The 17,453-nt window shown below is 38.2% G+C and overlaps 1 protein-coding gene across 1 annotated transcript in view; it reads left to right on the plus strand.

The window, feature by feature from the left end:
• The first annotated feature begins 3,041 nt into the window (after window positions 1-3,041).
• The window catches only part of LOC125779345 (craniofacial development protein 2-like), a 144,164-nt gene continuing 129,752 nt past the window's right edge, over window positions 3,042-17,453 (plus strand). The window contains exon 1 of the mRNA XM_049460642.1: window positions 3,042-4,725. Within this exon, the coding sequence (XP_049316599.1) occupies window positions 3,042-4,202 (1,161 nt within the window). The 3' untranslated portion in view covers window positions 4,203-4,725. The remainder of the gene's footprint in view (window positions 4,726-17,453) is intronic.

Genomic DNA, 17,453 nt, shown 5'->3' on the forward strand with positions numbered 1-17,453 from the left:
ACGTTTCGGCACTATAAATTTGATTTGAATAATTTTCTTCTTCTTCTTAATTGGCGTAGACACCGCTTACGCGATTATAGCCGAGCTAACAACCGCGCGCCAGTCGTTTCTTATTTTCGCTACGTGGCGCCAATTGGATATTCCAAGCGAGGCCAGGTCCTTCTCCACTTGGTCCTTCCAACGGAGTGGAGGTCTTCCTCTTCCCCTGCTTCCCCCGGCGGGTACTGCGTCGAATACTTTCAGAGCTGGAGTGTTTTCGTCCATTCGGACAACATGACCTTGCCAGCGTAGCCGCTGTCTTTTAATTCGCTGAACTATGTCAATGAACTATGTTGAATAATTTTCTTCTTCTTCTTAATAGGCGTAGACACCGCTTACGCGATTATAGCCGAGTTAACAACCGCGCGCCAGTTGTTTCTTCTTTTCGCAGCGTGGCGCCAATTGGATATTCCAAGCGAAGCCAGGCCCTTCTCCACTTGGTCCTTCCAACGGAGTGCAGGTTTTCCTCTTCCTCTGCTTCCCCCGGCGGGTACTGCGTCGAATACTTTCAGAGCTGGAGTGTTTTCGTCCATTCGGACAACATGACCTAGCCAGCGTAGCCGCTGTCTTTTAATTAGCTGAACTGTGTCAATATCGTCGTATATCTCGTACAGCTCATCGTTCCATCGAATGCGATATTCGCCGTGGCCAACGCGTAAAGGACCATAAATCTTTCGCAGAACTTTTCTCTCGAAAACTCGCAACGTCTACTCAACAGTTGTTGTCATCGCCCAAGTCTCTGCACCATGTAGCAGGATGGGTATAATGAGTGACTTATAGAGTTTTGTTTTTGTTCGTCAAGAGAGGACTTTACTTCTTAATTGCCTACTCAGTCCGAAGTAGCACCTGTTGGCAAGAGTAATCCTGCATTGGATTTCTAGGCTGACATTGTTGGTGGGGCTTACACTGGTACGGAGAGGTCCTTCCCGATCCTGCTGGAGCTTTTGGTGTTGCTCAACGTCAATTTACACAGCCGTATTAGTTTTGCGGGGATACCAAATTCAGACATAGCGGCATAGAGGCAGCTCCTTTTCGTGCTGTCGAAAGCAGCTTTGAAATCGACGAATAGGTGGTGCGTGTCGATTCTCCTTTCTCGGGTGTTTTCCAAAATTTGGCGCATGGTGAATATCTGGTCGGTTGTTGATTTTCCAGGTCTAAAGCCACACTGATAAAGTCCAATCAGTTTGTTGACGGAGGGCAGTACGCTAGATAGAAAGTAATATATGTACATATAATATTTATGTGTAAATAATTTGGACAAGATTTTATTTGTAAAAATTGATGTATGTATTAATTGCAGCTGCTCCTAAGTTGTTCTTTCACATTAAATACTAAAAAAAAATTAAATTATTATATACGCACTAACTTTAATAAATTTGCGAAATTACTTACTTTTCTTATTTGTCCATTTCTTTATTTTGTCTTGATTGTTTTTGTAAAACAGCTGGTTCACAGCAAAGTGATTTTAAACTCATGTGGTGAGTGTTTTGTACTTATTTTCTTATGAGATTTGAGCAAGAATAACCTCACAAAATAAATCTCATAAACTATTTGTGTTTATTTTCATTCAAGTATAAATACGTCTCTAATTATGAAATGTAAGAGCTGATTAGCCATGTTCGTTTCCAATTGAGAGATGTTTGTAACTGTCACATACTGAATTGCAAAATCGTCTCAATTCACAAAAATTTTCTCTAATTTAAAATCTCAATTTTAGAGACGTGTGACTCTCACAAGACAGAATCGCTCGGCGGTAACTCTAAATTCGTAGACTATCTACACACATAAAAAAGATAACATACGAACACACACATTGATTTATAGTACTCCATATCACTATTTATATAAATGCATTGTACAAACATACAAATTAATAACTGTGCCAAGTTCTCGTGGCCAACTGTCTCGTTTTCTTTGTTTCGTCTTCTTATGTAAATACAATATTTTGCTTAAGCCTAGATGCAAATATTAATCTTACATTGTAGGAAGTATGTCTACAATCCACTTAAGATAGACCATATGTAATAAGTGGAAAGGTTCATCTTACAATCTATGAATTACATCTTGGGACCACTTAAGGCGGAAAAAAACTGCATATCCATGTTACATATTTATGACATATAATAGATATGTTCATATTACATACCACTGGTGGTATTAACTCGATCACCTCTAAATTGTAGCGCCCCGATTCAAAGATATATAGTACGTGAGGCTATATACTAATTTATAAATTTGAACAGTACCATTTTGAAATCTAAATTTATATTTACAATTTATTTAAATTTGACTCTTAAATACTCTTAAATTCGATACATTTTATATTATCTTCGACTTCTAATTATTTTTTGGTGAAAGTCTTTTTATATGTGACGTTATTTAGACAAAAAATTTCTTTTTCTTGTATATGGAATGTAAAATATTTAAGATTTGATATTATCCTTATGAGTTCTCCTTTTTTTGATATATAATATCTCCTTTTTAATAACCTTTATGAAGCGTTTTCTTGTTATGGTGCTCTAGCATTTTCTCTTGTGCATTTTGCAACACATTTTCATATTTTCGTGAGGTTCTTTATTAAATAAAATTTTGCAAGGTTGTTTACCTGTTACAGAATTAATTGTTTTATTATAATGTTGAACTGCTCTCATAATTGATTCAAAATTACTAATTAAGCTGTGTTCTTGCTTTAAACATCTAGAAATTTCAATCAGTGTTGAATGAACTGGAGGATGGAGCCATGTGTAGAAGTTCACGCAAGTGAGGAAAGTTCTCTGATCGCCATTCACTTGGGAGTGGCCAGAAACGATTCTTTTACATATGACTCAAGCAGCTCACGACTTCCGGTCTTTGACCAAGTATCCTCTGGGTAGCCTAAGAACATCCGTTTGAAGGCGAGCTAAAGTGAGAAGGCGAAATATCCCCTGCATAGGGTTGTGCGCTGGGTTTGGGACCCGCCACGTAAAAAAACACCCCCAATGTAAAAGCAAACACAGCCTCGGATGAGAGACCACCCTTTTGATGACGACCATGGCAAACGAAATAAGGACTATGATTTGAGGGCATGCACCTGGAATGTCCGGTCCCTTAATTGGGAAGGTGCCGCTGCCCAGCTGGTAGATGTCCTCGTAAAGATAAAAGCTGACATCACCGCCGTCCAAGAAATGCGATGGACGGGACAAGGACAGAGACGAGTAGGTCCTTGTGACATTTACTACAGTGGCCATATAAAGGAGCACAAGTTTGGTGTGGGATTCGTGGTGGGAGAGAGACTCCGTCGCCGAGTACTATCATTCACTCCGGTGAATGAACGTCTAGCCACAATCCGCATCAAAGCGAGGTTCTTCAACATATCGCTGATTTGCGCCCACGCCCCGACGGAAGAGAAGGACGATGTGACCAAAGTTGCTTTTTATGAGTGCTTGGAGCGCACTTATGAGAGATGCCCCCTCCACGATGTTAAAATCGCGCTTGGCGACTTTAACGCCAGGGTGGGCAAAGAAGGTATCTTTGGCACTACGGTCGGTAAATTCAGCCTCCACGAGGAAACATCCCCAAATGGGTTGAGGCTGATCGACTTCACCGGGGCCCGAAATATGGTTATCTGTAGTACTAGATTCCAGCATAAGAAGATACATCAAGCTACCTGGCTGTCTCCAGATCGAAAAACCACCAACCAGATCGATCATGTTGTGATAGACGGAAGACACGTCTCCAGTGTTTTAGATGTGCGTGCGCTCCGAGGTCCTAACATCGACTCGGACCACTATATTGTTGCAGCCAAAATTCGCACCAGCCTCTGTGCAGCAACAAACGCACGCCAACAAACACAAGGAAGGTTCGACGTCGAGAAGCTGCAATCACAACAGACAGCCGAAAGATTTTCTACTCGGCTTGCACTCCTACTCTCTGAGAGCACTCGTCAACAACTCGGTATAAGGGAACTGTTGGACGGCATTTCAAACTCCTTGCGTACAGCTGCAACCGAAACCATTGGTCTTCGGAAAGTGCAAAAGAACAGCTGGTACGACGAGGAGTGCCGTGTCGCAGCGGAGAGAAAACAGGCTGCCTACCTCGCAACGTTACGATCGACCACAACACGTGCGGGATGGGATAGATACCGAGAGTTGCAGACAGAAGAAGAAAGAGGCCGAAATGCGTGAGTACAAACAGCTTGATAAGCTGGCCGACAGGGGTAATGCTCGAAAATTCTACGAAAAAATGCGGCGGCTTACAGAAGGTTTCAAGACCGGAGCATACTCTTGTAGAACCCCCAAAGGTGATCTAGCCACCGATGCCCAGAGCATACTTAGACTATGGAGGGAACACTTCTCCAGCCTGCTGAATGGCAGTGAACACATAACACCAGAAGAAGGCGAACCCGATACCCCAATCGATGACGATGGAGCAGACGTTCCATTACCCGGCCATGAAGAAGTTCGAATAGCAATTGCCCGCCTGAAGAACAACAAAGCGGCAGGGGCCGACGGATTGCCGGCCGAGCTATTCAAACACGGCGGCGAAGAGCTGATAAGGAGCATGCGTCAGCTTCTTTGTAAAATATGGTCGGACGAAAGCATGCCCAACGATTGGAATCTAAGTGTGCTCTGCCCAATCCATAAAAAAGGAGACCCCACAATCTGCGCCAACTACCGTGGGATTAGCCTCCTCAACATTGCATATATGGTTCTATCGAGCGTATTGTGTGAAATATTAAAGCCCACCGTCAACAAACAGATTGGACCTTATCAGTGTGGCTTTAGACCTGGAAAATCAACAATCGACCAGATATTCACCATACGCCAAATTTTGGAAAAGACCCGTGAAAGGAGAATCGACACTCACCACCTATTCGTCGATTTCAAAGCTGCTTTCGACAGCACGAAAAGGAGCTGCCTTTATGCCGCGATGTCTGAATTTGGTATCCCCGCAAAACTAATACGGCTGTGTAAACTGACGCTGACCAACACGAAAAGCTCCGTCAGGATCGGGAAGGACCTCTCCGAGCCGTTCGATACCAAACGAGGTTTCAGACAAGGCGACTCCCTATCGTGCGACTTTTTCAATCTGCTGCTGGAGAAAATTATTCGAGCTGCAGAACTGAATCGAGCAGGTACAATCTTTTATAAGAGTGTACAGCTGCTAGCGTATGCCGATGATATTGATATCATCGGTCTCAACACCCGCGCCGTTAGTTCTGCTTTCTCCAGACTGAACAAGGAAGCAACGCAAATGGGTCTGGCAGTGAACGAGGGTAAGACGAAATATCTCCTGTCATCAAACAAACAGTCGTCGCACTCGCGACTTGGCACTCACGTCACTGTTGACAGTCATAACTTTGAAGTTGTAGATAATTTCGTCTACTTAGGAACCAGCGTTAACACCACAAACAGTGTCAGCCTGGAAATTCAACGCAGGATTACTCTTGCCAACAGGTGCTACTTCGGACTGAGTAGGCAATTGAAAAGTAAAGTCCTCTCTCGACGAACAAAAGCCAAACTCTATAAGAAACGACTGGCGCGCTGTTGTTGACTCGGCTATAATCGCGTAAGCGGTGTCTACGCCAGTAAAGAAGAAGAAGAAGTTGAATGAACTCTTTCTATTTGGCAATTACTTGTACTGTGACGTGGTGTACAATAATAAATTTGTACATTTATCCTTTCCATTAAAAACTTGAACAGTATTGTAAGTACTAAGCCTGGTATATTATCAATAACTATATAAACTTTTAACATCTAACATCTGCAAATGTTTGTAACAGTTCCAAAACTTTACCTTCTAAATTTGATTTGTCTTCCATATATTTTACGATTAGAAATTTGAGTATGAAACATGTAAGAAATTTAAGCTTTTGTGTGAAAAAAATATATATGTATGTATATGGAGTTCTTCTCCCCCTTTTTTGGTATTTGTGATTCTCCTATTGGAATTAGTTTCGGATGTCTTTCATATTAATTACTATTAGATATGCTACAATTTTTTGCATCCTGTTTAAATTGTTTTATCATTAAAGACCAATAATTTTTCTGCCTAATTTGTTTCGACAAACAAAAAACAAACTCTATAAGTCACTCATAATTCCCGTCCTGCTATATGGTGCAGAGGCCTGGACGATGTCAACAACAGATGAGTCGACGTTGCGAGTTTTCGAGTGAAAAGTTCTGCGAAAGATTTATGGTCCTTTGCGCGTTGGCCACGGCGAATATCGCATTCGATGGAACGATGAGCTGTACGAGATATACGACGACATTGACATAGTCCAGCGAATTAAAAGACAGCGGCTACGCTGGCTAGGTCATGTTGTCCGGATGGACGAAAACGCTCCAGCTCTGAAAGTAGTCGACGCAGTACCCGCCGCGGGAAGCAGAGGAAGAGGAAGACCTCCACTCCGTTGGAAGGACCAAGTGGAGAAGGACCTGGCCTCGCTTGGAATATCCAATTGGCGCCACGTAGCGAAAAGAAGAAACGACTGGCGCGCTGTTGTTGACTCGGCTATAATGGCATAAGCGGTGTCTACGCCAATTAAGAAGAAGAAGAATTTGTGCACAATTTTCCCTATAATTTCTATGCGCTCTGTTATGTGCTTGCTAAATTATATATTCCTTGATCTTCTTTATTGCATATATCATTAGGGAATAGTTTAGTATATAGAAATTTTATTGTGGGAAATGTCTCCCTCAAAATGATTTTTTATTGCATATAGTACTTCAGGTATGCAAAATATTCCTGTAACTACTTTTGGGTTCATATGTATATTCTTTTAAAATACAAATTATATTTTCTGGTACGTCATATTCAATTAAAAAACGTTTATTATTAAGAGTAAAAATAGTCTCTAAGATAGTAATTCGTGCTCTATTATCAATTACTATCTGTTGCTTAAAATGATTCAAAGGTTTTTTTGTTTCATGAATTTGAAACTCATCGCTACTTTCAGCAGAATGTTGGGTTTCTATTAGTGAATCACTTGAGTCACTCGATTCACCTGAACTAGTTAAACTACAGGGTAGGCCATTTAAAGTTGACCCATTTGTTTCTAAAAAAAAAGAACAAAAGAAAACAATGTTTTTTGTTCATTTCAAAAATAATTTATTTTGGTCCAAGGGGATTTGTTTCAGCTAACTTTTAAAAATTAGATCGCGTAAATGGGCACCTTTAGCTTTGACAGCTTAATGCACTCTTTTTTCGACATTTTCCATGACTTTGGCCAATGTTTCGGATGATATGGCGGCTGTTTCACGTCGAATGTTGGCTTTCAGTTGAGCTAAGGTCTTTGGCTTATTAGTGTATACCTTGGATTTCAAATAACCCCACAAAGAAAAGTCTGGTGGCGTCAAATCTGGTGATCTCGGTGGCCAGTCAACATCACCATTTTTCGATATCAATCGCCCGGGGCCCATTTGCCAAAATTAAGGCGTCGCGGATAATCAGCTGGGTTTAGTTTTTGTGCCATTTGAATTTTATATGGAAACATCTTCAAATCTTTATGAATTATGCGTCGGAGAGTGGTGCGAGAGATGTCTAATTCCTGAGAGCGGCGATAACTCGATGTCGATGGAGTCTCCTCAATACTGGCTCGTACAGCTTCGATATTTTCATCAGAACGTCTTGTGCGTTGTCTGGATGCATGACTGGCATGACTGGCATTACTGAGATTACCGGTGTTCACAAATTTTGCGTATAAAGACTTAATTGTGTTCTTAACTGGAGCACTTTTCACTTTATTTTTTTTGCGAAACGCACGTTGAGTTAACACAATTGAAAAGTTATTTTGAATATAAAGCTGAACAATTTCAGCGCGTTCGTTTGGAGTGTACTGTTCCATGGTATAAATTGTCTTCGAATGACGCTTCTAACGCGGTATGACATTAGCCGATTTGTCAGCGCTGTTAAAAGTTACAGCGTTGCCAGATGGGTCAACTTTAAATGGCCTACCCTGTATTTAATACTTGCCTTGATAATGCGTCAGCAACTACATTTGTTGTTCTGGGTTAATAAATTACTTTTGGAGAAAATTCCTCTATAAAAGCTCTCCATCTTTTCATTTTAACATTCGGATTTTTCGGACATTGCTAATGCTAATGGTTGATGATCCGTGTGAATTTCTAATTTTTTACTGCATAAAGATAATGGCATTACTTTAACTCCTTGACGTATCAATTAGCACAACGAAATTTGTTTCCAACTGTTCGCACACAACTTGCACTAAACAAACCAGTTTTGATGTTTACTCGTACGAACTGTCGCACGCTTGTTTTACAAATTTACAAAAAATAAAATACTATGATTTAATTTTAATGCGTAACAAAAATATGGATAATTGCAAAGTAGATAATGCACTCAACTGCAACAATGTTTTTTGTTTACATTATTAGCTGAAAGTAACGGGAAAATTTCAATTCTTTTTTCATCAAATGTACACTTCTACGCACCACGAGCCAGACTCGTGATAATCATGTTAGGCACAGAAATTGTACCACGAGTCAGACTCGTGATAATCATGTTGGGCACAAAAATTGCACCACGAGCCAGACTCATGGAAATACTTCAAGGAGTTAATGCCCATGACGAATAATTCCTTTTCGTTTGTTGCGTAGTTTTGTTCGGTAGAGTTTAGTGTCTTTGAAATAAATGTTATTGGTCTTCCTTCTTGGGATAAAACTGCACCTACAGCAACATTAGATGCATCAGTAGTTAAAATTAATATTTTCTCAAAGTTTGGTTGAACTAATTCAACTTGTCCTTGTAACGCTCTTTTTAAGGTTTCACAAGCAACTATTCCTCCTTGATCAATATTAATAATTGTTTTTGACATACATATACTGCGATATTTTACCATTTTCTATCTTTAAGTGTTTTGTTAATGGCATAATTTTCTATAAATTTTCTATAGTATCCCGTTAATATTAAAAATCCTCTAAGTTGCCGTAACGTCTTGGGATATGGGTAATTTTTTATTGTTTCTACTTTTTTGGGATCAGTTTTTATAACCTTATGGGATACAACGTATCCTAAAAATTCAACCTCGGTTTCTATATGTTTTGATTTTTCTATAGATATTTTCAAATTGGCTTTTTCGAGAGTTTGTACTATATATTTCATTTGAAATGAAATATATGTTCTTTTAAAGTTTTTGAATATGTTATTATATCGTCAACATATACGTGACAAAATTTTCCAATACATTCATGTGAAATAGTATTCATTGCTAACTGAAATATACTTAGAGTATTTTACAGAAAATGCTGTTTTTCTATATCGTTTTCTTCCATCAATATCTGAGAAATCCAGACTCTAAATCTATTGTGGAAAAGTATTTTGATTCTCCCAAATTAAAAAGTATCACCTCGGGATTAGGCATTGGGACCTGTCGGTTATTGTTTTTTCATTAATTTTTTTAAAGTCAATGACCATTCTCAATTTCGGGGTACCATCTTAATATATTCATTTTTTTGGATCGATCCAAACGGGTGAATTATACGGGCTTTTACTATGTCGTATAATCCCTTTTACGCGTAAACTTTCGATTTCCTTATTAACAAATTATTTGCAGATATAGAATAAGGATATTGTTTGGCCCATATAGGCTTGTCATCCTCCGTTCTAATTTCAGCTTTAATATCTGTTCTAAAAGGTAAATCCATGTTCACGTTTTGATGAGCTTTATTTATTAAAGGAAACTACAATCAATCAAACACGTGCCTCAGGATTTTTTTGTCCCAAGGGGTTTAGTATAATGAAATTATTGAGAAAATTTATTTTCTCTGTTTTATTATCCCCCTAAATCAATTTTCTATTTCGAATATCAATTGTCGATTTTATTTAGGAAGTTAATTTCAATTAAAACATCGCTCTCTACATTGTCAATTTATGAAAATGTTTTATTACGGTCGAACCATGAATGGTTCTAACCCTCTTCTTAATTACTAAAATATTTTTATTGTTATAAATTCTAACCCGCATATATGAGCTGGTTGCTCCCGTATCTATGAGAATTCTAAAGATTTGCCCAGTTTTTGTATTGCGTTTAATAACATACGGCAAATCGGAGTTTACCCTAAAAAATGGTTCTCACCAATATTATTAATTCGTTGAATTTTTGGTTGAGGTTGTGTGCTTATTTATGCACTTTCAATGGACCTTTTTGTTATATTTGTTGGTTTCTTTGCACATGACTGGCTTTATTTACTAATTGGATTGATTAATCCATTTCCATGGGTTCTGGGTGATTGGAATACATTTGGTATGAATTACTATTCGTTTTGGGGTCCCTTAAGTGATTCTGAAAATTCCGATATCTTCGGTTAGCTTGAGGATGGTTTGGTGAACCAATTTCAAGGTTGTTTTTAGTAAATTGCAAAGCAAATTGTGATCGTATTTGATTTGAATGAAGTTCTTGTGCTTTAGCAAGACCATTTGGCAAATCGGTAGGTGTTAATGTAAATATTATTTGGTTTAGGGGTAATTTAAACCAGTTATAAAAGCTTTAAACGCGGTTTCTCGATTCTTAATATTTAATTGTTTTGTAATATCTGAATTGGTGCGGTGCGTCATTAAAGTTTTATTTATTACTAAAGTTAATTTCTGATTGACTTCATTAGTATAATAATAATCATTATAATCAATTAGGGATGTCAAACCTTGTCTCATAACACTCATCTCCTGATCAATTACGTGAATTGGTCGTCTGTCGACGTAAGCAAAATCTAACCTTCCAAATATTGCTTCTAAATTCAAAACTGTGTCATGATTACTTAAAATATCATTGGTATTGCCTACAATCTTATTTCGAGGATAGTTAGTGCTCCAAAATACCTTCTACTACCTTCAATATAAAGGCTCATCGAATTTTTTGCAGCTTCTCTCCAGCTGACATAGGATTTACCGGAGAATTCTGGCGAAGACTTTATGGTATCAACATTTTCGTCACATGTTATGGAATCATTAATTACTAGAGTTTCATGCTCAGTTGCATGTGCCGCATTTGTTAAAGTTTTAATTTTGTTACTCAACTGAGCTATCTCAGTTCGTAAATTTGTGGTTTGTGTTGCTATTAATCTAGATATATAGTCTACACTAAAATTATTGACTGCAGCCGTTGTTCTGCGTGCAATTATGTGTTTTGAAATGAGAAGAAAGTTAAATTTATTATTTAATTTTTTTTTTTAATGTCTGATAAGCAACATTTTTTGGTTTCTGTTCCGATGTTCAGAAAGAAAGAAAGCCACGTATGTATATCTTACCGTGTGAAAAACATAGCAGTTCAAAATTTATGCCACACACAATGCGACTATCCTTGTGTCCCGTTGATTTTCATCTCAAATGCAATTTTCACTGGAAACGGAATACGTTTGAACTGAAATGGCAAATCGTTAGAGCTCAAAGAAATTCTTAGAATCAAGCATTCTGCTCCCTTGTTTTCGATAGCGCAGATTGCGGAACATAATAACGACAGATTCAACTTTGAGCCGCAAATGATGCGGTGGCCTGTCCAAAGAATTTAGAAAATGCAATGGATAATTCACGGCGTCGTCTTCATTGTCAAGACGATCGATGGATTTGTATGAGCGCAAGTCTCCCGGAATTTGACTTTGAACCTTCCAGTTTTAGTCAACAACACCGGTATTTTTGGCAGCTAACATTGCACGTGCACTTAAGAAATCGTAGTTATGATAATTTGGTCAATGTCGGAATATTCGAGTTCATCTTTCGTGATAAACGGCAAATGGAATTAGTATCAAACCACCGAAAGTATCAACCGGAATTGACCCATTTCCAATTCTTAGCGAATACGATGTAAAATGTCTTCAGCAATGTCATTTTTGTTCTTATCCCATAATTGACGCGGATTTGAAGGCTATTATGTCGAAATGTTTATCGCGAAAAGTGTGCGAACTTCATTTTAATTCCAATGATTAGCATGTTCCAGCAATTATAATTGCGGGCTTACTTCTCCAAAACTTGCACACACCGTCCCATTCACAGTACGCAATGACTCAAATAAAGTTGAACCGCGTACATTAATCAATAGCAACCGAAGTTAGAAACAATTGTCGTTTTTCGGGTGGATTCTGTAAATTCGTCCTAAGGTATTAGTTGAGGACACACCTGGATTTCAATCTACTGGTTGGCTTTGCTTTCTGCGCAACTATATCTTCGACGATGCATTCTAGGTATAATATCAAGGTATTTCAGAATAGAGCAATGTTCTCGCAAACGGATCACTGATGAAAGTTCAGAAAAAACTCTTAAATGATAATTTTGTTGCTGGCGGCGTTTCCTGGCTGTACTGTATTCTCTGGGTTGAAATATACTCTTTGCTCATTCTCCAAATTAACTGCGAGACCCACAACAGTCGGAAAACGTTCATGAATTGCAAAAGTAAATATCCTACAAAGCGCTTTATTACAGTTCACGTATCGACCGTATCGTTCAAGACCAATAACCGCCACGTTGCTTCCTTTGGCAATATATACAAACGTATTTTATCGATTACAGCAAATTGCAATGCTCAACATTGATATGAGTTTTGAATGTGAATAAGACAATAATGGTGAATATAATACGATCCGTGTGTTGTCAACTTCGACATTCACTCTTCTAAATTGAATTTTGAATGTTCTGCCATTGCCGTCTGGTGAGCGACGCTGATAGAGTGGATATCCATCATTTCTAGTTTGTGTTTCCGAAAGAAAAGCACGTGGATAGTGTTTGGTGCATTTATTGTCAGACATACAAACCGAAGTCACAATCCCACGCAAGGTCCATGAACCTTATTGGTTTTCATCACTTCGTATAATACTGGATCTTTCTTTGCATCAGGAATTTCCGCATGATTGAATGATTTCATCAATTTTATCTGGTGTAACAACCATCTACCATCCAAAAAGAATGTGTGCGTGCGGCAAACCTCTCGTTTGCCACGCAACAGAGTACATCTAGCCTCTAACAGCACCATATATACGTTGCTTCAAGGTAAAGTCCATCGAAGCTGTTGCTTGAAAAGTTTTGCTGTGACATCGTGACGATCGCTTGCTAATTGACCGCGATCCATAATACCGCACGTATGGCATTGCATCCTGGGGGTACTCGGTCATGTGCCTTGGGCTGCTAATGTACGAGTAGGTTGATGTCAAAAAGAACGCCGACCGATATTAACGCGTCCTCTTCGTGGCATCGTAGCAAATTTCATTCTGCAATTAATCACTTTGTGTGTAACACACATAACATTTTCACTGTATAATTTTAAAAAATTCTGGAAACAAACGACAAATTTGAACGATTCAAATAATTGAAAAACAAAACAAAAAAATTTGAAAAAAAAAATTTGTATAGAAAAAATTAACTTTTTTTTTTACTACGAGGGCTGCTATATATATTTCTGGCCTAATAATGAAAATAGGCATATTTATCAACGAAAATGTTTTTTTTTTTCGTTGGATTTGGCTCGTCACGGTCGATTGCTATTTTGTTTCGGGCTCATACTCATAGATCTATGATTCATCACCTGTGACGATCTTATAAACGTCTTTTGAAGCACCGCGATCGTATTTTTTCAGCATTTCTTTACAGCAATCCACACGAGCCTTTTTTTGAGCGATTATCAAATTGGCCGGGATCCAACGAGAACAAACCTTTTTTACGGCCAGGTGTTCATGCAATATCGAATGTATGCTAGTTGGAAAAATGCATAGGCATGCCTCTATCTGAAGGTATGTTACATTACGGTCTTGCATTATCAGTTCACGTACGGCATCGATGTTTTCTGGCACAACGGCTGTTTTTGGACGACCTTCACGGAATTCGTCTTTGAGCGAGCGTCGGCTACGATTGAATTCGTTGTGACAGTTTTTTACAGTGCTATAGGATGGTGCTTCATAGCCATACAAAGATTTTAGTTCATCGATGCACTCTTGTCGTGATAATTCCATTTTTTGGCCGAGATGAATTTTTTAATTCCCTGTAAATAAACAGTTCACGATTAAATGACAAAACGTTCAGAGTGATGTTATGCTAAAAAATGTCAAACTTTCCAATGGAAAGGTCAGATTGCACCTGGCAACACTTAGTGTTGCCTAGTCCAGAAATATATATAGCAGCCTATGTAAGAAACAAGCATTCATTTGTTTGTATGGAAAAAAGAAAAGGGCTGTTTTTAGGGGGTTTCCGGCGATTATTCGAATTTTTCTTGCCGTAAAAACCATCCTAGAGCCTCAACGAACATTTTAAAAAAAGAATTGGCAAAATTGGTCCCTTTTTTGAGTTAGAGCTACTTACAACTATTTTGTTGTTGTTATATTTTATGCTGCTGTTGAAGATGTTGTTGTTGTTGTTAATGAAGTTGCTGCCTCTGAAATTTGCTACCGTTATTTCTTTTGTTGCTTTTACTGCTACTGCTGCTGTTGTTGTTAGCTGCTATATTTCACTAGCTGTTTGCTGTTGTGGCTTTTGTAACGGGTGATTTTTTTGAGGTTAGGATTTTCATGCATTAGTATTTGACAGATCACGTGGGATTTCAGACATGGTGTCAAAGAGAAAGATGCTCAGTATGCTTTGACATTTCATCATGAATAGACTTACTAACGAGCAACGCTTGCAAATCATTGAATTTTATTACCAAAATCAGTGTTCGGTTCGAAATGTGTTTCGCGCGCGTGTTTTGTTCAGCGATGAGGCTCATTTCTGGTTGAATGGCTACGTAAATAAGCAAAATTGCCGCATTTGGGGTGAAGAGCAACCAGAAGCCGTTCAAGAACTGCCCATGCATCCCGAAAAATGCACTGTTTGGTGTGGTTTGTACGCTGGTGGAATCATTGGACCGTATTTTTTCAAAGATGCTGTTGGACGCAACGTTACGGTGAATGGCGATCGCTATCGTTCGATGCTAACAAACTTTTTGTTGCCAAAAATGGAAGAACTGAACTTGGTTGACATGTGGTTTCAACAAGATGGCGCTACATGCCACACAGCTCGCGATTCTATGGCCATTTTGAGGGAAAACTTCGGACAACAATTCATCTCAAGAAATGGACCCGTAAGTTGGCCACCAAGATCATGCGATTTAACGCCTTTAGACTATTTTTTGTGGGGCTACGTCAAGTCTAAAGTCTACAGAAATAAGCCAGCAACTATTCCAGCTTTGGAAGACAACATTTCCGAAGAAATTCGGGCTATTCCGGCCGAAATGCTCGAAAAAGTTGCCCAAAATTGGACTTTCCGAATGGACCACCTAAGACGCAGCCGCGGTCAACATTTAAATGAAATTATCTTCAAAAAGTAAATGTCATGAACCAATCTAACGTTTCAAATAAAGAACCGATGAGATTTTGCAAATTTTATGCGTTTTTTTTTTAAAAAAAAGTTATCAAGCTCTTAAAAAAACACCCTTTAGTTTTATCATAATATAAAGTTTTTACACTAATCTTACAGAAACCCTAAGGCAAAGAAACATTTATGCTTCAATATATTGTATGTACATATTCTTTGCCTTAGGGTTTCTGTACAAAATTTTTCTTTATGTGTTAATGTTTTTTATTCGCGATACTCGTTCGTGATTCTTAATGGTAACACAGAGATTTTTTTGTCCCCTTATTTGGTTACCGCAGATTTTTATTATCACGTTTTGGTCTACCAGTGATTATTTCATCTTCTGGCAAGATCGCCAATTAGTAACTGCGCCAAATTCTCGTGGGCAATTGGCTCGTTTTCTTTATTTTGTCTTCTTAAATACAATATTTTGCTTAAGCCTAGATACAAATGTTAATCTAACATTCTAGGAAGTATATCTACAATCCATTTAAGATAGACCATATGTAATAAGTGGAAAGGTTCATCTTACAATCTATGAATTACATCTTGGGACCACCTAAGGCGGACCGTATTAGCAAAGTACAATATTTCATCTTACATTCTAAAAACTGCATATCCAATCCACTTAACCCATTAATGACAACGTATGATGTATCATACGCAAAAAGAGCTTTTTTTAAAAATTCGTCAAAAATCCGAAATGAAATAAAAGCTTTTTATATTTGCAGTGTGAGCGAGATAAAAGGATTGTTGCATTAGAAAAGCTTTTTAATTGTCGCTTAAAGCTCATTTGTTTACAATTTTCGCGCCAATTTACGTAGCATTTTTCGGAAAAGTGAATAATGACTTAAAGGTGAGGTTTATAATTTTATAAATAGTAAGCAAGGAATTTGTATAACTTAAAATGTGCATAAGCTTAAAGCTAAAACCCTAAGCTATCAATTGAATATAAAGTGCAGTGAAAAATTGAGCTCCGAAAGTGTTTTAACCATTTGTAAACTATTGCGTATATTTTATCATACGTAAACGCTAGCCCAGTTCTTGCTATATGAAAATTCATTCCTAATATCTCCTTGTAGACAAGCAGCAACTGAGGAGATAGTTGGATGGCTCCAAGATTTAAATGAAGATGATGATGCAGAGATTATAGAAAACATCAATAATGCCAATTTTATTGATGTGACTTTGCTCCCCCCCGAAGAACAGCAGTTATCCGATGCGATGACGCAGATGAAGACGATGAAGGTACACCGGGTGATTTGGGTCGTGGAGTTCTTAAAAGGGCATGTGAAATAAGAATTGATAACTCAGAAGTGGAGGAGCAACAGTTTCTAAATGAAGTGAGCAGTTCACTAGCCCCACGTACAAGGACTTCAACTCAAAGGAAAACTAAAAAAAAGAAGATTTGTCGAAAATGGTCCAAGATAGTGCTAAAAGCAAGTGAATGTTCTATCACAGCAATAAGCGAGCATACTCCGGACATTGTAGCAGATATTTTGGAAAATGATTTAAGTTCAATACAACTTTTTAAAAGAATTTTTGATAGCGAATTTATGGAATGTATAAAATCAGAGACTGTTAAGTACGCTTGATATAGTTCCCGAACACAGCACTGTATTTCTAGATAACAATTTCAATAGTTTTAAATTATTAGAAGAGTTTGATAAGAAAAATATAACAGTGGTGGGAACGATTCGCTCAGACCGTATTGAAAATGCTCCTTTGAGCAGCATGAAAAGAGAACTCCGTGGTACTTGTGAAGCACTAAAATCTAAATATATTACCCTAGTTAGGTGGAATGATAACAATAATGTCACCATTGCAACAAATTGTAAAAACGACAACATAACGACAACAACCGGATTATGCAAAAGATATGATCGACAACAGAAACGCAGACAAGACGTAAAGCAACCAGTCATTATCAAGGAGTATAATTCGGGAATGGGTGGAGTCGATCTCTTTGACCAGCAAAGGGCAGCGTACCGAACTCGGATTCGGTCAAGAAAATGGTATTGGGCCATTTTCAGATTTTGCTTAAATGGTGCCGTTGTAAATTTATGGATATTATTTCGGAAAGCTTATCCACAAGTTACTCTTCTCGG

The sequence above is a fragment of the Bactrocera dorsalis genome, chromosome 6 (genome assembly GCF_023373825.1).
Source record: "Bactrocera dorsalis isolate Fly_Bdor chromosome 6, ASM2337382v1, whole genome shotgun sequence".
Lineage (NCBI taxonomy): Eukaryota > Metazoa > Arthropoda > Insecta > Diptera > Tephritidae > Bactrocera > Bactrocera dorsalis.